This window comes from Betta splendens, chromosome 17, assembly GCF_900634795.4.
Source record: "Betta splendens chromosome 17, fBetSpl5.4, whole genome shotgun sequence".
Classification (NCBI taxonomy): domain Eukaryota; kingdom Metazoa; phylum Chordata; class Actinopteri; order Anabantiformes; family Osphronemidae; genus Betta; species Betta splendens.
Window position 1 is genome coordinate 15,194,448 of NC_040897.2, and position 18,245 is coordinate 15,212,692.

The window sequence follows — 18,245 nt, forward strand, 5'->3', positions numbered from 1 at the left end:
CGATGACAGCAATTCATGATTTGGAAACTGGGTCAATAAGTCTGGTTCTGGTAAACAAACATGAATGGAAGCTCATTAAGCAGCGCGAGCCTCAGCGACGGAGCCTTAATGGTCCCATTTTTCATCATTGCACCATTTTGCTGTTAATAACTTCAAAACAGGCCACGGGACTGACGGCCGGTGACTGATGGTGTCACGACAGAGGTATTGATTGATGAGCGAGAGGCTGCAGGAACGATGGATCACGACAACGGCCGCTCTCCCAGAAGTTTAGCTCAACTGAACTATTGTCCTGATTCACCTGTTCCGTGTTTGTAGCAGAGCTCAGAAGCACCAGAAAACCTCATGTTCTTCAGAATGAAAGATAATTAGCAGCTGTGATGTGATGTGGTTCTAAACTCCATCTGCTGATGGAACCTGAGCCCTTCGGCTCCACATGTTGTCTGTAAGCTGAACTTAATCAACATAAAGGGCTCTGATCTCAGACACAGTGAGTCTGTTAATTGATCGGCGCTGGATCTCGTCCTTCCTCTGGTTGTCGCCTCGGATCAGCGCCGGCAGCTACGAGGCTCAGACAGAAGGATTCGCACATGATTGTTACGACTACGTCTCCCAGAAGGCCTCAGTGTAAGCGGAGGTCTATTATGAGTATTATGGTCTGTTTGCAGCAGCTCCCTTGATGGAGCTTGATTAATGGCAGCTCGTTCCTGCTTGTTAGACGTGAACAGTGCTTTGATTTGCATAATTACAAATGGGGTCCTGAAGATGATCCCAGAAAACCTGGAACCAGTGGAGAATTAAAATCTTTGAGAGGTCAAAGTTTTCAGGAGACATCGGGCTAATAGATTTTCCAGTTTGGATTAAACTTTCTCTGTTGTGAGTGTTGAGGTCGTGAGTGGATGTGTTCAGGAGACGCTGACGCTTTCAGCATCTACCTGCTGTTTCCTCATTCCTCTTTCTTAGGGTGTTTAAAGCTAAAGTTGCAGAGATTGTGTTTTTCTTTCCATAACATTTCGTGGATCAGAAAACTGCTGCTGTCAGACAGAAGTGACTCCAGCCTCATCAGCTTTATTTCAACATGTCAGATGTTTGATGCTGCAGCAGCGCTGACTGTCCCTGAGCTCTGAAGTTTGGACTTCAAAGTTCTGCTCACACCCTCGTCTGAACCCGGAGGTCCACGTGTCCCACGACCTCGTGTCTGCGCTCGGTACCGCTCTGCCGTCGCTCCCACAGGGTCCGCATGGCACGCAGCAGATGACCTGTCCGGCAGCGAGGGGGGGGTCCGGCAGCGAGGGGGGGGTCCGGCAGCGAGAGGGGGGTTCAACAGCGAGGGGGGGGTCCGGCAGCGAGGGGGGGGTCCAACAGCGAGAGGGGGGTTCAACAGCGGGGGGAGGATCCAACAGCGAGGGGGGGGTCCGGCAGCGAGGGGGGGGTCCAACAGCGAGAGGGGGGTCCGGCAGCGAGGGGGGGTCCGGCAGCAGTGTGCCCTGTGTCCACGTTAAACACGCTGTTTGAAGCCACTGGAAGCCGTGCTGCACATCAGTGCTGCGTCTGCTGGTTCGCGTTAGCATCGACCTGCTCCGTCTCCAGCTCCTGGGTCACTTCATGGAGAAACGCGCTGATTCCTGGCAGTTTGCAGACGTGGAGGGAGACGAGCGGGACTCACAGCAGGGGGCGACTGCCAACGCTCAGGTTTCATCTCCTTCAGGTGAAACGTGTAAAAGGCTGTTTGGCTGTAAAATATTCATGTTGTTATGATTGTGAAACACTTCAGGAACTTCTCAGATGTCAACACAATCTAATGGCGACAGAACCAGCGGCCATGAATGATTTAGGTCCAATCAAAGGTTCAGGGCACAAGGCGAAGCGCTCGGCACCGCTTTGTTTTATTGCATTGTAGTAGAATGAACGTTAACGCATCACCAGCTGAACCACAGCCGTCATGAGCCTCTGTGGGACTCATTCACGGCTCCCGAGGGCTCTTTTCTCAAAATCCATAAACGGTTCACACATCTTTTAGGACAAAATTAGCTGTAAGGTAAAATATAGATTTTTCTTTTTTTTTTTTGTTTTGGCAAATGAACCCAGTTTCAGGCCCGCCGCTCAGCCTGTTGGCAGCTATTGATCTCGTGTGCAGAGCTACAGCCCCACAGGTCTCCAGCCGCCTGCATCGGCCTGAGAACCAAGAAGCCTCAACAGGGAAGTGAGGATGGGTCCTTATGAGCGGCTCCATCAGGGCTTTAGATCAGATTCAACCTCACTGTCGTTACACAGGACGACGGATGCAGCAGCTGCAGCAACGCCTGCACCCTTATTATTGACGTTTAGAGGAAGTGGTCCTTTTTCTGCAGAGGTGATGGTGGAGAACATTGGACACAGCTCAGCGTTCACCTCTGCTGCTTGAATCCATTGGAAGATTGGTTGGTTCAGAACTGTATGTGCATCCAATTACCTCCAGCTGTGAAGGAGCTAAATGCAGGTTTGCAGCGGAGGAGCGTGAACGTTGATCATTCGGCGCTTTGAAGTCCAGGATTTGTGAAGTGATTGAGTGACGGTGCTGAAAACCAAACCTTTTAAATGTGTGATGCTGTTTATTTGGCGAAGCCCGGATCAAATTCAGGCTCACATTTAATTCTTTAGGAAAACATTTTTATAATTATCGTATGTAATTATATGCATTTTTTCTTCAGTTTTGCTCAGAGGAGATTTGGTGTATTTGTGTTTGCTGTGCTGTTGACGTCCAGTATATTTGCAGGTGTAGCGCCCTCTAGTGGTAAAGCTGAGTTGCTAAATTCTTTGTGGTTTTGTGTCTCTGTAGGTTTTTAATCGTGCTGGGTTGTTTGATTCTGGCCGTGCTGACCACATTCAAGGAACATGAGAAGGTGTCTGCCCACTGGCTGGTCATACTGGTGAGAATGGGAGCAAACACAGCCTGTCTCAAACGCTTCCCTGAAGCTCGTCTGCTTTTACCGCTGTTTCATTTCTCCACGCAGGAAACCTTTGCCATCTTCATCTTCGGGGCGGAGTTTGCGCTGAGGATCTGGGCGGCGGGATGCTGCTGCCGCTACAAGGGGTGGAGGGGGAGGCTGAAGTTCGCCCGCAAACCCTTATGTATTTTAGGTACGCGGCTGGTTCTGTGTTGAGCTGCGTGACCTGCAGCCACTGGTGATCAGACGGTTCCATCCACCCGTTAAAGGCTCATTTCACGGCTCTTTAAAACTCATGCATCATCTCTCACAGACGACTTCAGAACCATGTCGGGTCAGACTCATTACAGGTTTGATGCAGGAGTCGAGTGAAGGCTTTTCTCGGTCCCTCTGCCTCAGACATCTTCGTGCTGATTGCCTCGGTGCCGGTGGTGGCCGTGCGGAACCAGGGCAACGTGTTGGCCACGTCCCTGCGCAGCCTGCGCTTCCTGCAGATCCTGCGGATGCTGCGCATGGACCGAAGGGGAGGGACCTGGAAGCTGCTGGGCTCCGCCATCTACGCACACAGTAAGGTAGGACCCGCTCCGGCCCGGCACCGCTGCTGCAGAACATCTGGGAGGGAGGAGAGCGAGAACGATGAAGATTGGCAGCGTTTGAGAGCTTTTACATGGAAGCATCTCATCTGTTGGGAAGTGGCTCTGCCAGAGCATGAATGGATTCCTATCAGTGCTGTATTGATCCACATGCTAATCCTTTTAGGAAGTGTGTGTTGAGCGGTGAGCGGTGTTTCTTACCTGGGCCCACACGGCCCTCGTGTTCCTGCAGGAGCTGATCACAGCCTGGTACATCGGCTTCCTGTCGCTCATCCTGGCCTCCTTCCTGGTTTACCTGGTGGAGAAGGACGACGTGTCCGTGGACCCGTCCAGCGACGAGAACCCCATGGCGCAGCCCAAGCAGGACTTCGACACCTACGCCGACGCTCTGTGGTGGGGGCTGGTACGTGCTCAGAGCCCGGCAGCCACGGCGTCACCTGCGACCTCATACGCTCAATCAGCTGTTTGCTCTGCAGATCACGCTCACCACCATCGGCTACGGCGACAAAACCCCCAAAACCTGGGCCGGGAGGCTGTTGGCCGGCACCTTCGCGCTCATCGGCGTGTCCTTCTTCGCGCTGCCCGCGGTGAGTGGGCGTCGCCCTCGTCTGTCAGACGCGTCCGAGCGCAGCGTTCACTGTCTCTGTGCCGCAGGGGATTCTGGGCTCCGGCTTGGCTCTGAAGGTCCAGGAGCAGCACAGACAGAAGCACTTTGAGAAGCGCCGACACCCGGCCGCCGGCCTGATCCAGGTGAGTGGCGGCGCCATCGCAGCCGCCCCGCGCGACCGATGCCCTGCTTCGCGCGTTGAGTGTGTGACAGTGATGGGAGCTTGTCTTCACATTTCAAGTCCGCCTGGCGCTATTACTCCACTAACCCGGTCAGAGACGACCTGATCGCCACGTGGAGGTTTTATGAAACCATCATCTCTCTCCCCTGTTTCAGGTCAGTGGCTCAAATGCTGCTGAGTTGTCATGTTTATCAGTGAGCGGAGCTTCGTCTGACTTGGTCCTTTGCTCTGTTCCCTCACAGGAAGGACCACTTGGAGGCCATAGCGAGGTAGGTCCGCACCGGGAGACGCCGGTGGTTGAACTGCTCCTTTAACTCCATCCCGTCAACAGTCAAATAAATCTGTGCTAATGCCTGCGGTAAATAAGTCAACGGAGACTTGAACCTGACTCCCGCTCTGCTTCCACATCAGCTTCTCCACTGACACGAGGCTGAAATATTTTTATAGAAACCTATTAGCAGGTTCATTAGTCACGCTTCAATTATGAAAGACATTTGAGATGGAGTAATTAGAGCTGAGATGGGGCCTTTGACTTTGATGATTTTTCTTTTATTCCCCATCATGTGGAGCGATGATAACGACGTCGTGCAGGGACTGATTTATGTAGCGATGGGAAAGTTAAATCTGATGGCCACTGACTTCACATCTACTTTGACTTTAACTTTCAGGAAGTTGGAAACTGTGGTTGGTCTGTCAGTCACATCAACCGGGACGTTAACTTGGATATTTCAATCAGGGAACGGGCGTTTGCTTGTTGGCATCGCGTCAGTTCGCCAGCTTCCAGCCTCGTATTGATCTGTGAAGTCTCAGCGCCGGCCGCGGTTCGGGTCAGCGGGCCCAGCTCCACAGGCTCATTACAGCTGGCCGTTCTGCTCCGACGCCTCCTGGCGGCACCGGACCCGATCCTGCTCCAGATACCGGTCCGATCGGGTTACGCTTCCTAAAAGCTACGGAGCAGCGCCGACCCAGAGGAGGGGGTTCAGGTCGCTTACAGTAGCTGCTCACACATTCTGACTGCAAAAGAAGAAACCTGTGAGAAAAAAAGAGAGAGAGAGAGAGGACGTTTTAAGCAGTGTGGGACCAGAAGCTGGGAAATTAGCAGCGTGACATTATCTAGTTCCGCTGAGCGAATGATGGACAGCGGCCAGAAGCTACAGCGGCACTGGCCGAGAGGCCGATAAGCCTGTGTGTGTGTGTGTGTGTGTGTGTGTGTGTGTGTGTGTGTGTGTGTGTGTGTGTGTGTGTGTGTGTGTGTGTGTGTGTGTGTGTGTGTGTGTGTGTGTGTGTGTGTGTGTGTGTGTGTGTGTGTGTGTGTGTGTGTGTGTGTGTGTGTGTGTGTGTGTGTGTGTGTCCAGTGTCGTCTTCCTGTTTTGAGCCTAGTTTTATAGCAGCGTCTGTTTCATGTAAACGTCCCGTCGAGGTCCGGGTTCTGCGGGTCCGTGCGAGTCCAGGTAACCTGGGAAACGCCGCGCGGTGCCAGATGAGGAGCGTTGCCTCTTTCTTGTCGCGTCGCCTCATTTACACAGATCCGCGGGATAATCGCGTCTAATTTTGCGCCTTTCAGTCCGAGGAGGAACGCTCAGAAAGAGATTCCTCCTCCTTTACAGCTGCCATTCTGCAGCCTCTCAGCGCTGTAATCTGCTGTGCCTATTCTGCCCGAGGCCGCATAGAGGCTCATATTGTGTGTCCGCTGTGGGAGCCAGTGGCTGAGAGCGCTCCACGTTTCGGGGGCGCTGGCGGCTCCGGTTTCGCGTCTCACCAGGGAGCTGCCGGCTTTGTGCTGCCGGTATCGTTGGCCAGCGGGCGCAGGAGGCCGATCCGCGCAGCGCTTTGAGGCGTCCTTGTTGCACTGAGGAGTGTCGTCATAAAGGCCTGTGTTCCCTTTGAAGATGCTGATAAGATATAGCTGGAACAGTGCTGGCTGGGTTCTCATAGTGGCTCATCCTCGTAAAGAGGGTCTTGTTCATGTGTGAGCAGAACCACAGGATGTGTTCAGGATGGGTCATGTGTCATAGCTGCTGTTAGCAGAGGTCAGAGGTCGTGAGGTTGGGCCTTGACTCTACATGAATCTAGACGTTCTCTGTCTCTAGCATATGTTTTCACCTGTGTTTTACTTCCAGTTCATCAAACTCGAAAACAGTCCAATAATCCTTTTGTTTGCTTTTTCAGCCAAAAGTTGAGTTTGCTGGAGCGCGTCCGTCTGCCCAACGCGCGGCTGTCCGTCGGCACCGGCAGGAAGCTGATGGGCACCGCTGAGTGCGTGGAGGACAGTCCGTCCAAGGAGGCCAAACCCGCCGGCTTCAGCAACCGGGAGCGCTTCCGCACGGCTTTCCGCATGAAGGCCAACACGCTGCGCCAGAGCTCCGAAGGTGCCGTTCCTCTCAGCGTTAACGTTAGCATCAGCGCCAGCCCCAGCGTTAGCGTTAGCATCAGCGCCAGCCCCAGCGTTAGCGTTAGCATCAGCGCCAGCCCCAGCGTTAGCGTTAGCATCAGCGCCAGCCCCAGCGTTAGCATCAGCGCCAGCCCCAGCGTTAGCGTTAGCGCCAGCGTTAGCATCAGCGCCAGCCCCAGCGTTAGCGTTAGCGCCAGCGTTAGCATCAGCGCCAGCCCCAGCGTTAGCGTTAGCGCCAGCGTTAGCATCAGCACCAGCCCCAGCGTTAGCGTTAGCGCCAGCATTAGCATCAGCGCCAGCCTCAGCGCCAGCGTTAGCGTTAGCCTCAGCGCCAGCGTTAGCGCCGTCCGCTCGTTGCTTCATCAGCCTTCTCCTGTTTGATGCTCCCATCAGATGCTGGAGCTCTGGCAGACCCGGCCTTGGAGGAGCGGGGCTTCCCCCCAGAGATCCTCCTGGAGGAGATGATCCCCACGCTGAAGCTGGTCATCAGAGCCGTCAGGTCCGGTTTAAAACCTGCAGCAGTTCTATATGCATTGATCACAACATGTGGTTCTAGTGAAGGAGCACATAATGCAGAATTCCATGACCTGAGATCAGTGATTAACCCTGTGCCAGTGCTACAGTCCCACACACGAACGCTCGTTAACAGTCTGACTGCTCCGTCCTACAGGATCATGCAGTTCCTCCTGAACAAGAAGCGTTTTAAGGAAACGCTGAGGCCTTACGACGTCAAAGACGTGATCGAGCAGTACTCTGCAGGACACCTGGACATGCTCTGTCGAATCAAATACCTCCAGACAAGGTGAGCAGAAGGAGGAGCGCTGACAGCGGACCTCCTCTTCATCAGGCTCATCCTCTTCCTCCTTTCAGGATCGACATGATTCTGGCCCCCGGACCCCCCCTCACCCCCAAACACAAGAAGACTCAGAAGACGCCCTTTGCCTACCCACCCAACCAGTCGCCCAGGTGACGCACGCGCCTCGCGCCGCTGCCGTGTCCTGGTCCTGTTGTAACTGTGGTCTGGTAATTCCTGTGTTGCAGACACGAGTCCTTTCTAGCCAAAGCTGCCTCCATGCCAGATACCGAAGACCAAAGCATGATGGGTAGATTTGTCCGGGTGGAGAGGCAGGTAAGGCTCAAACGTGCAACATTCTCTAGATTCTAAACCTAGAATCTAAGCAAAAGACGGGAATCAGACGAAGCTCCTGCTGTGTGTTGGGCAGGTGGAGGACATGGAGAAGAAGCTGGACTTCCTGGTGGACATGCACATCCAGCACACTGAGCACCTGCAGGTGGACTCCTCGGGTGGAGCCCGGATGACGCTGGAGACCTGCGACGCCACCGGGAACGGCGAGATCCGACGGGTGTTCCTGAACTACGCCGAGGCTTTCCCACACATGTCGTACCAGGTGCCCATCAGCAAGGCGGACCCGTTCTACGGCGGGGGCGGGGCTGGGGGCGGGGCCGGGGAGGCGCTGGAAGACGCAGACCGAGCCCACAGTCGCCACCCGCCCGCAGCTGTCCCCACCTACATCGAGCGCCCCACCGTGCTGCCCATCAGCTCCCTGCAGGACCTGTCGGAGTCGATGGGGGGTAGGACCACGGGGGGGCGGGGCCCCGGGCCCGACTCGCCCCTCTCCATGCTGTCGGTGAACCACGAGGAGCTGGAGCGCTCGCCCAGCGGCTTTAGCATATCCGGGGAGCGCGAGGGCGAGGAGGAGTTGGGCCTGTCCGTGGGGGCCGGCAGCTGGAGCAGACCCAGGCCCAGCTACCTGGCCGAGGGGGAGACGGACACGGACACGGACCCGTTCACGCCCAGCGGGGGGCCGCTGCCGCTGTCCTCCACGGGGGAGGGGTTCGGCGACGCGGTGTGGAACACGCCGCCCTGAAGGGGCCACGCGTGCACCTGGAACTCGGTTAGGACTTCTCCAGCCCACGCCTCTGATCCCAAAGGGTTTTGGGTCGACGCTGAAACGGCTCTGATCCGCCTTGATGCTGCAAAGCCACAACACAGGCCCTCGAGCTTTTAGAGGCCGCAGCGGATCTCGCCGTCGGAGAGGCCAGGAATCGAGTAGACATCGTGGAAAAAAGGGAAACCAGGCCGTTTGTAAAGTAAAACTCTGTACAGCGACTTAAGAAAAAAGACCATTACTATACGTCCTATATTCACCCGAAAGCTTTATCGCTGCAAAGCCAACGCACTGCATGTGACGCATGCGACTTTTAGTGTAGACACTGCAAAGTTCAGGAAGTCAGGAACCGGAGGCGAGGAACATGTACCTGCTATGCCATTTTCTAACACTTATTTTTTATAAGGATACATTTTCATTGCTTTTTGCATGGTTTGCATGACGATGCACCGTTTTCGAGGTTTCAGAGGAAGGCGATGAGAACCCAAAGTCTCCGTGTCTGTGTTCTGTGTGTTCTTGTGGAACCCCGTGTTGCCGTTGGTGCTGCTCAGCTCTGTCACAAAGTCCGATCCTGGTTTTCCAGCACTTCGCCGCCGCACGCGTCCAAACGTTCCACTGGAGAACACTCTAATTGACGTGAATTCAGGGATGTCGACCACCTGCTCACCCGTAGTTCATTAAAGGCTAAATTCAACAGGATCCTCCCTGGTCCACACAGGTTTACACTGTCACAGTAGACGCATTTCAACACTTCTCTTGTATCAGCGCCACATGTGCCAAATCTAAAGGCGCCAGACATTCAATCTGTCTAAATGTCTGTTTCACCCAAAACAACTGGAACGGAGGATTCGCACATTTTAGGAGCCACTGTGTGCGGTTTATAAAGCTCATCAGCAGCTGGTTGCACTTTAGCTGCAATAAAACCAAGATAATATCTGAAAGAGTAGAAAGACGAGCCGCGACCTGTGGACCTGTTGGATGTGACTGACGACCTGAGCTCTTAGTTTAAATCCCCCATGTTGGAAATCTGTCACTGTTAACGTCCACACGTCTTGTGTGTATTTTGTCCCATTTGAATAGAAAATCCCTGAATCACCCGTCACACAACAAAGAAGCATTTCCCAACAAGTGAGAGTTAATGAGCCGGTGTTGGACTGTAACAGGAGCCGACAGGAAGTGAAGCCTAACTAATATGTTGTCAAACGACTTGAATGTCCAGTTCCAACACAAATCCGCACACTTGAAAGCAACAACACAGACGGAGGCGCCGGGCCGGTCACAACCGCCACTGCTGATCAGAACCACTGGCCTCGGGTCACAGCCTCGCTGCTCTGGTCCTAGGAAGCGGCACACGTTTAGGGTCCGGACCAGGCTCAGCCTCAGGGAGCTCTCATTCATAATCACCGTCCAGCACCGCTGAGCCTCAGGAACGGCCTCGTCTGACCGGTCCTGGTGGGGTAGAACCCATACGAGTCCTATAGCTCACTACTATCTACTGCTCCACTCGCTCACGTTCATTCAGATGAGTTTCACATCAGGACCAGGCGTCGCTGCCGTTCAGCGTTTCAGCTCCACCTCATGTCACAGACACAGTTTCCTGTTTTTCAAGAAGCCCGTAAAGTTGTGCTTTTTTATTATTATTCTGCTTTTAAATGCTTTTGGCCCTTTGGCTGAATTCGGACTCCACATGATGTCACACATGTAAAGGTTGTAGAGTTTGGTCAATGCTCTGTCTTTTAGCAGCCGAGTCGCTCCTCTCTGTGGACCTGGGTCCGGCCCATCAGCAGCTTGAGCCTCTGTTCTGGTCGAACCTGCGGTTGCTGAGCTTTGAGGTGACTCTTAGGAACCACAGGTGGACGTCTGAAGCCTTTCACAGTCGAGGTCGGCGCTGTATGAATGGGCCAAGCGCTAAAACCAGCCACACGCGGCCACGTGCGCCATCTCCATCCTTCCTCCATGAACCCGAACCCTCCTTTAACTTGAACCCCTTGAACCCGAACCCTCCTTTAACTTGATCCCCTTGAACCCGACCCCTCCTTGAACCAGAACCCTCCTTGAACCTGAACCCCTCCTTTAACTTGAACCCCTTGAACCCGAATCCTCCTTTAACCCGAATCGTCCTACGTATAACTTGAACCCTCCTTGAACCCGACCCCTCCTTTAACTTGATCCCCTTGAACCCGACCCCTCCTTGAACCAGAACCCTCCTTTAACTTGAACCCGACCCCTCCTTTAACTTGAACCCCCTTGAACCCGACCCCTCCTTGAACCAGAACCCTCCTTGAACCTGAACCCCTCCTTTAACTTGAACCCGACCCCTCCTTTAACTTAAACCCCCCTTGAACCCGACCCCTCCTTTTAACTTAAACCCCCCTTGAACCGGACCCCTCCTTTAACTTGTACCCTTCCTTAACTTGAACCCTCCTGTGAAGCGTCTCCACCTCGTCTCCCTCCGTGTGTCACCTGTGACCCGTTGACTCTGTGTGTGAAGTCAGTTCTGAATGAATCGGCACTTTATGGAGTCCAGAGGGCACCAGTGCTTGTGTGGTTGTACTCACTGAGCTGCACTGACTCGCATTCTGCATAACCACCATTTTAATAGACGTTTTGATTGCTACAGATTATTTGTGCCTTGGCCTTTTACAGCGGATACTGTACATTTCTATTGAGCTTATTTGCTTTTGCCGTCACTGAGGGTGGACTTCGGTGTCAAAGGCTGCATTTACACGAACACCGGCTCCTCGTGAGCAGCGTTCGCTTCTAAACTCCGCCTCCTCTCGGCCCTTGATGACGTCATCAGGTGTTCTTCACACCAGGTGACGCCTGCGTTCTGCAGGTTGAAGTCTTGACCTGTTCCTGAACCCAGAGCCGTCATCTGGAACGAAGAACGGAAACGTGCCAAAAGACGAGTGACGTGTAAATGAGCTGCTGCTCCAGACCTAGAATCGCTCGGACACAGAGCAGCGCCAGCGACGCTCCGTCACAGGACGGCGTCGTGTCAGTGCAGCGCTTTGGGAACCGAGGTTCCATTTGTGCGGCTTCTTTCGTTCACAATGAGTTGTCGCTTTAGTTCCTACGTTTCCTTTAAGGAGGTTTGAACAACTTTACACTAGTGGCCTTCAGAGCTGTGCATCCTTTCTTTTCTCATTCCAGATTGAAAAGAGAAACTTTCCATTTTTATTCTTTATTAGGTCACTTTAAATATTTTTTTTTGATGATACAATATGCAAATGTATTCTTACTTGATTTTTTTATTCTTTTGTCTTTTGAATTGCACCAGTTATTAATAAAGTACTGAATTTAAACTGATGACTGGACATTGTATGAACATGGCCACGATAATTGCAATCAGGTGTTCCACTTTATTAGATACACCTGTGGTCAAATCCATCCAATACTCGATCTAACTCTACTTTTACTGGTGTTTAGCTTCTTGGTTTAAATAGTTGAAAATCTGCTGACTCGGCTCATCCCCGCTGTGCGCCTAAAAACGACTATCGACCGGTCGCCTGCGTTAAAGAGCGACTTCCACGCGGCGCACGTGACGCCCCAGCGTCGGTTTACGGCCGTTTACCTACACTGTAAAAAATGTTAGTGTCAAAATGACAAGAGTTGTGCCGAGACACACTGGTTTCAACCAAATCAGCTCGGACCGGAGTCACGCCCCCTAGAAATAAATAAAAAGAAGACCATGCAAATACAGCACGGTCTCAGTGGCGGTGGATGGGTCTGGGTTCGGATCGGTGCTGATCCAGATCCAGTTTGTGCCACATTAGGCACCGTTTTATTTAAAAACGTTTCCTTGTGTGAAGCGCGTCGTCCGTCAAACAGGCGCCGGGTCCCAATAAACGGCCGTGACCACAGGAGGACGAGGCCGTATCTTTTGCAGCGGGCGAGGAACCGTCTGCAGCCGCGTTCACGCCACGGTTGTGGGTTTTGTGCGCGCGCAGCTCGACGACCTGCCAGAGCGGCGGCTGCGGGTTCTGCGGCTCGGAGGGAACGGGATCCGCGCGGCTCCGCTGGAGGTGAGAGCTTCGCCGCTGCGTCGTCTGAGGATCAGGTGAGCGAGCGGTTCGTTCGGTGGAGGACGCGTCACTTCTCATTTATGATTATGCCATTTTCTTTTGTTGACTCGGCAAAAAGTGATGTGTAGCCTTTAATTTAGTTATAAATCATGAGCTGCAAGTGAATTGTGAGTGAGTTTTGCAGCGGGAGGGAGCGCCGCCACCGGTCTCCCCACGCTGCGTGTCGTGGACTGACTGTGAACAGATTCACAGCACAGGTGGTGGAACCCGCTGACGCGGTGACTGATCCAGGGTCCGTCCGCGTCCGCGTCCGCGGCTGCAGAGCTCCAGGTCCATGGCAGGTTCACACAGAGCTGCGCAGCGCTTCGTCCCCTGCGCTGCGCTCATTCTGCTCCTCATCTTCAGCCAAGGTACGTCCCGACCGGACCTGGTTCTGGAGCGTGACTGGACAGAATCACCCGCTCAGCATCACAGGTGCTTTAGGCTGATTCGCGTTGTTTTTCCTCCAGCATTAAAGCACAAGTGGCAGGAAACCCGGCACAAAAGACGGATCCTGGATTCCACAGGTACTTTCAGGTCTCTGTGAGACTGACTCTGACTCATTTTGCTGATGCTTCAAATTCCATAATGGAGATTAGGCAGAAGACGCTTTACTCGTCCTTCTGCTCATTTCCCAGAGATGCCTGTCGAGCACATCGACCCATCCGCCATCGACCTCACTCCGCTGGTCAACGCCTTGATAAATTCCAGCCAGTCAGGTACGTCCTTATTTCATTCAGCGGGAGCTCAGCTGTAAATCGGCCACGTCCTCCTATAACGTCCTTTGACGCAGTAGAGGTCAGACAGGACCCATGAGTTCCTTTGATTTAACTTTTTCGTGTCCTGATCCTGTGTTTCAGGCTCGCGGCAGCTCTTCTCCCTGCTCAGTGTGACGTCATACAGCTCTCTGGCGCTACATAAGCTCACCCTGTTGGTCTACAACAGTAAGTAAGCGCTTCCACTCCTTCACCGACGCTCCTCTGTGTATAATTAAGATTTTCTATTTTAAGTTCTATAATTAAGATGCCTTCGTTAATGCCGCCACCTTGTGGTGAAGGCGTGTCACTGCAGCACAGTTCTCTGTAACTGTGACACGTGACCACAGCGTGTATGTTTGCTATTGTCATTAACAGATGTCTCAGTCAGTTCAACTTTTCATTTCAGTTTCCAGCATCAAAAATGTAGAAAGCAACATGTTCAGAAGAAGATTCTGCTACTGTGTCACCAATGACACCAACGATTTAACAGGTGGGATCATCATAACGTTCGGCCTTAGCTGTAAAGTGTCTTCATCGTTCGACGTGTTGTTGCTCAGACTTCACAGCCATTCTGCTGGATGTGATGGGAAACTCCACCAGTCACCTGCACGAGCTCTTCAAGTCGTCCTCCATCGTATCCGGTAGGTGGACACAGGCGGCCGCGCACGTCTCCGGCCGCTCGGAGCCTGACGCTCTTCCCCGTGTGTTCTCAGTGAGCCAGAGGAACAGCTCCGACTGCATCTACATCTGTGTGATGGCCGGGAAGACGGGTACGTCTGCTGTCGAGGTGCTGGAACCCAGCGGAGCCCACTGGCGTCTTCATGTCTCCCTCCCTGTGTTTGTCCAGGCAGAGAGGTTCTGGAGCTGTGGGACTTCAACGCCGCCCCGCCGCTCTTCAATCAGACCATCATCGAGGGGCCTCACAGAGGTTTGTGTAAAATGCACCGACACGGATCCTGGTTCAGGGCGAGAAGCTCCACGCTTTAGGTGGAATCACAGGTTGGAACAAGGTCAAAAAACAAAAACCCAGCAGGACTGGATGTGTGACTGTCCAACACATTCATGATCATCACCATCAACGCTTCCTCTTCCTTCCCAAGCAGCTAACATCTCCTCCTTCAGGCTCCCTGTCGGTGAGTCTGTCAGCACACATGCAGCTCCTCTGAGGCGCGAGGAGCCTTTTAACTCGTCTCTATTTTAAACCGTCAGAATGGCACCAACTGCCCACGAATCTGAGTCACATCTCTCCATCTGGGACGAGCTCTCTGCTGACGAGCAGAGTCCAGTCCACTGCAGATGGTGAGCGCCACGATTAATGGATTAAAGGAATGGGGAGAGTCTTATTGTTTCTTAGTGTGTGTGTGTGTGTATTTGGTTCAGAATCGTTGACGGTTGAGCATGAAAACGCTCCGACGGCATTGGTAACCCCTGCACGGGCACTGGCCACGCCCCCACGGACCACACCTCCACTGGCCACGCCTCAGCGGGCCACGCCCCCACGGACCACACCTCCACTGGCCACGCCTCAGCGGGCCACGCCCCCACAGACCACACCTCCACTGGCCACGCCTCAGCGGGCCACGCCCCCACAGACCACACCTCCATTGGCCACACCCCCACGGACCACACCTCCACTGGCCACGCCTCAGCGGGCCACGCCCTCACAGACCACACCTCCACTGGCCACGCCCCCACGGACCACACCTCCACTGGCCACGCCTCCGCCTGCAGCCGAGACCACACCACGTTGGACCTCACCCAGAGTGACTGCAGCCCTGCAGCCGAGCCCGGCAGCAGCCCCGCCGCCCTCCACCCTGCCAGTCAGCGCTGTGGGCCCGCTGCCCACGGCGCCCCCCACACCTGCAGCACTCTCCCCAGTAGTTGGTCCGACCCAGACCGCCACCGACTCACAACCCACCACACACGCTGAGAGCGGGAGAACCACGATACCCAGCAGGCCAGAGGAAACGGAGAAGCCAGGTGAGCGCTCCCTGTTTACTGGGTTTAACGCGTGTTACAGTGGATGCTGATGCTGAGGCCTGGGCTGGATGAGCTCATCCACATGTGCTTCCACATGTGGATGACAAACACTTAAGGACCACATAAAAAGTATCCCTGGGTTATTTAAAAAAGTATAAATATGTATAAATTTGTGATGTTAGAAAAGGCAAAAGGTTGTGTCCCGGACTCTTTTCTATGGGTCCACAAAATAAAACTGGTAACATGACAAAAATGTATTAAACCAAAACAGAGTTGACTGAATTGTCATGTGAAACAATGGGAAGGTCACCAGTAAGACAAACCCACGCCCTCATGTCCCAGTGAAACCAGTAGATGGCAGTAACAACCCACTGTGGACTCAGCCGGTTCTCCCCCACTGAGTTCTGCCTAGCAACAAACGGCCGAAGCATCCTGTGCAGTTTGTCACTGACTCATTAGTGTGTGATAATATGAACAGAGGAGGGTCTGTGCACGTCTGGTGTTTGCTACATGCCACAGACGACGACACTGATCCACGGTGCACATCACGATGTCACGCTGTGGCTGCAGGTAGAATAATGAGAGACGAGAGCTGCATGAAACCTCCGTCAGCGTGTGCTACGAGGAGAAACGACTGAACTGCCCACGCCTGACTGGTGTTCACCCCGATGCTTCCTGCTGTGAGACCGGACGCATCGTACCGGTGTCAGCAGCGATCACTGTCTCCTGAGGTTAAAGCCGAGGAGCTCTGGACCACAACGTTTTAGCTCTGATCAGAATCAGCGTGTGTCACCGGGTCTGCACCGCGGGGGGCGGGTCTGCACCGCGGGGGGCGGGTCTCCCTCTGCAGACCCTCACTGGAAGCTGTGGACAGCTGTCAACGTCCCCCACGCGTCAAACTGGCCGCCGTCCTGAGACACTGGTCCCAGTGGCAGCTTCACGCTCAGCACCAGTCCACTAATTAGCTCGTTAGCTGTTAGCGCCGCAGGCTGATGGGTTGAATGTGACCCATCGCCTTCATTACCTGGAACCTCCCTCATGTAGTTTTGTCCCGTGGAGCAGCTCAGCCAGTCCCTTCCTTACAGCATGACCTCTGACCTCACGCTCTGACCTCTGACCTCTGGCTCTGTCTCTTGAGAGGTTGTCCGTGGCGCCGGCCGGAGCGCGTTGGCGGCGTCTCCCCCGTCTCCACCACCGTCGCCGCCCACAAGCTGCAGCCCTGCGTCCTGGAGCTGTGCAGGTTCTTCTCCCAGTGCCTGTGCCGGCCGTCGGCCCACAAGGCGCGCATGAAGAGGTGAGAGCGCGGGAGGCGGAGCCTGAGCGGGTCAGAGCCCGAGCTCGTGCTCAGTTAAAGGTCCGTGCGTTGTTTGGACGCGCTGCTCGTCCTGACGTTGATCTTTCCCCTCTTCGCTTCCAGATACTGTGACGACAGTCACCTGTGGTACGAGCGACACACGTCTGAGCTTTGCCGGCGCGTCCGGAGGATCTCCTTCTCCAGAAGTGAGTAAACTTTACTGATGCGGCTGCGTTCAGATCGGCATCAGGTCGTTAACGTACTGATAAAGCGGCGATTCAGGGAGTTCAATCCTGTAAAACCACTGTTTTATTGAGGGAATCTCCTAAAAGTGAATGTTAGTTCCCTAATGACGTCAGACGCTCCGCGGAGCGCAGGTGTTTCTGGCCTCGTGCCAACCTGCTGCTCTCATACGGTGACTGGGACGCACGTGGCGTCTGTAGAAGCTGTCGACCGCGGAGTTCTGAGAATAATTAGAGCGAACACGACGTGAAGTGACGGGGACGTGTCGGCCATGTTGTCGGGAGTCAGGACTCCTCAGCGCTAATGGGCTCGAGACGGAGCGAGGCGCGCGCACCGCACGCTGCGCTAATCTCGCCGCCGCACGCGCACGGTGTCGCGTCCGCGTCTAATTGGACCTCGGTGCGTAAATTTAGACGCCTTTTATTTGAAACTGATATGAAACGGCAACGAGTAACGCGAGAGGTCACGTGCAAAAAGCTGCAGACTAATAGAAGCGCTTGATCTCATGAATGTTTTATTACATGGATCCAGATCTGCGTCAAAACACGACACTCTGCTGCTGAAAGTTAATAAGAAGGTTGATGATTAATTTGTGTGTAAAAGTCCAAGGGTTGAGTCAGACTCATGATGTTAAATACATTATTAATATCTGAGGTTTTATTTAACCTTTAGCACTAAATTTCTTCCATAAAATGTAACCAACGCACCTAATGCAGTTCATTAGAGCCAAAGGAACAGTTGCCTAGCAACAAACCTACACCTCAAGATATGAACTTTGAAATGTGCAAAACAGGAAAAACACAGGCCTGAAATAAAGACTGACGTGAAACGATAACTGACTTCATGTGTTTGGTAGGAATTAGTTACAGGTGGTGTAAACAGTGCTTTTGTAGAATGAGGATGGGTTTGAAATCAGAACCCTGAGGTGGAGTTGGTGCTGGAGGGCCGGCGCTCACACCCCCGTCTCCGTTCACAGATCTGAAGCAGAGATGCCTGACAAAGATGTGCAGCAAACTGTGACGGCCGCCGACAAAGAGCTGTTCAGCCCGCGACTCCAGGATGCGTTGGTTCCATCTGTCGCGCTCATGTTTTATCCTACGCACAGTTTGAATTAGCTTCTAGGGCCGAGCCGGCCGCACGAACCAGCACTATTTATGAGACTTATTTAAAGCCGAGGAGACGCTTGTCTTTGTACGAAGGAACTATTTTAGCTTTTTCTGTCATCAGTTGAATAAAATTCTGGCTGCAGTTTCTGCTTCTGATGCTTCATTCAGTGAGATTTTCCTCAGTCCTTTT

The 18,245-nt window shown here is 53.6% G+C and overlaps 2 protein-coding genes across 7 annotated transcripts in view; both read left to right on the plus strand.

Moving 5' to 3' along the window:
• Positions 1 to 11,919, plus strand: part of kcnq3 (potassium voltage-gated channel, KQT-like subfamily, member 3) — a 35,413-nt gene extending 23,494 nt beyond the window's left edge. Inside the window, exons 3-16 of the mRNA XM_029131282.3 lie at positions 2,819 to 2,909; positions 2,994 to 3,120; positions 3,327 to 3,499; positions 3,753 to 3,923; positions 3,997 to 4,107; positions 4,175 to 4,270; positions 4,369 to 4,463; positions 4,551 to 4,577; positions 6,478 to 6,677; positions 7,094 to 7,199; positions 7,371 to 7,502; positions 7,571 to 7,666; positions 7,742 to 7,829; positions 7,924 to 11,919. Coding sequence (XP_028987115.1) covers positions 2,819 to 2,909; positions 2,994 to 3,120; positions 3,327 to 3,499; positions 3,753 to 3,923; positions 3,997 to 4,107; positions 4,175 to 4,270; positions 4,369 to 4,463; positions 4,551 to 4,577; positions 6,478 to 6,677; positions 7,094 to 7,199; positions 7,371 to 7,502; positions 7,571 to 7,666; positions 7,742 to 7,829; positions 7,924 to 8,589 — 2,179 coding nt within the window. The 3' untranslated portion in view covers positions 8,590 to 11,919. The remainder of the gene's footprint in view (positions 1 to 2,818; positions 2,910 to 2,993; positions 3,121 to 3,326; positions 3,500 to 3,752; positions 3,924 to 3,996; positions 4,108 to 4,174; positions 4,271 to 4,368; positions 4,464 to 4,550; positions 4,578 to 6,477; positions 6,678 to 7,093; positions 7,200 to 7,370; positions 7,503 to 7,570; positions 7,667 to 7,741; positions 7,830 to 7,923) is intronic.
• Positions 11,920 to 12,067: 148 nt separating this feature from the next.
• Positions 12,068 to 18,218, plus strand: LOC114844771 (HERV-H LTR-associating protein 1). Of its 6 annotated transcripts, none has more exons than XM_055503765.1 (15): positions 12,068 to 12,670; positions 12,888 to 13,045; positions 13,145 to 13,201; positions 13,313 to 13,393; positions 13,535 to 13,618; positions 13,839 to 13,922; positions 13,990 to 14,073; positions 14,146 to 14,202; positions 14,280 to 14,360; positions 14,533 to 14,565; positions 14,642 to 14,731; positions 14,813 to 15,412; positions 16,553 to 16,706; positions 16,830 to 16,912; positions 17,926 to 18,218. In XM_055503765.1, exons 2-15 carry the CDS (start codon positions 12,970 to 12,972, stop codon positions 17,967 to 17,969), a joined length of 1,608 nt encoding a protein of 535 aa, XP_055359740.1. In that variant the 5' UTR covers positions 12,068 to 12,670; positions 12,888 to 12,969; the 3' UTR covers positions 17,970 to 18,218. The 6 variants fall into 6 exon arrangements, with proteins under 6 accessions (XP_055359740.1, XP_055359741.1, XP_055359738.1 ...); XM_055503766.1 differs by having other exon boundaries at positions 14,536 to 14,565; XM_055503763.1 differs by having other exon boundaries at positions 12,880 to 13,045; positions 13,839 to 14,073; positions 14,284 to 14,360.
• Positions 18,219 to 18,245: the final 27 nt, after the last annotated feature.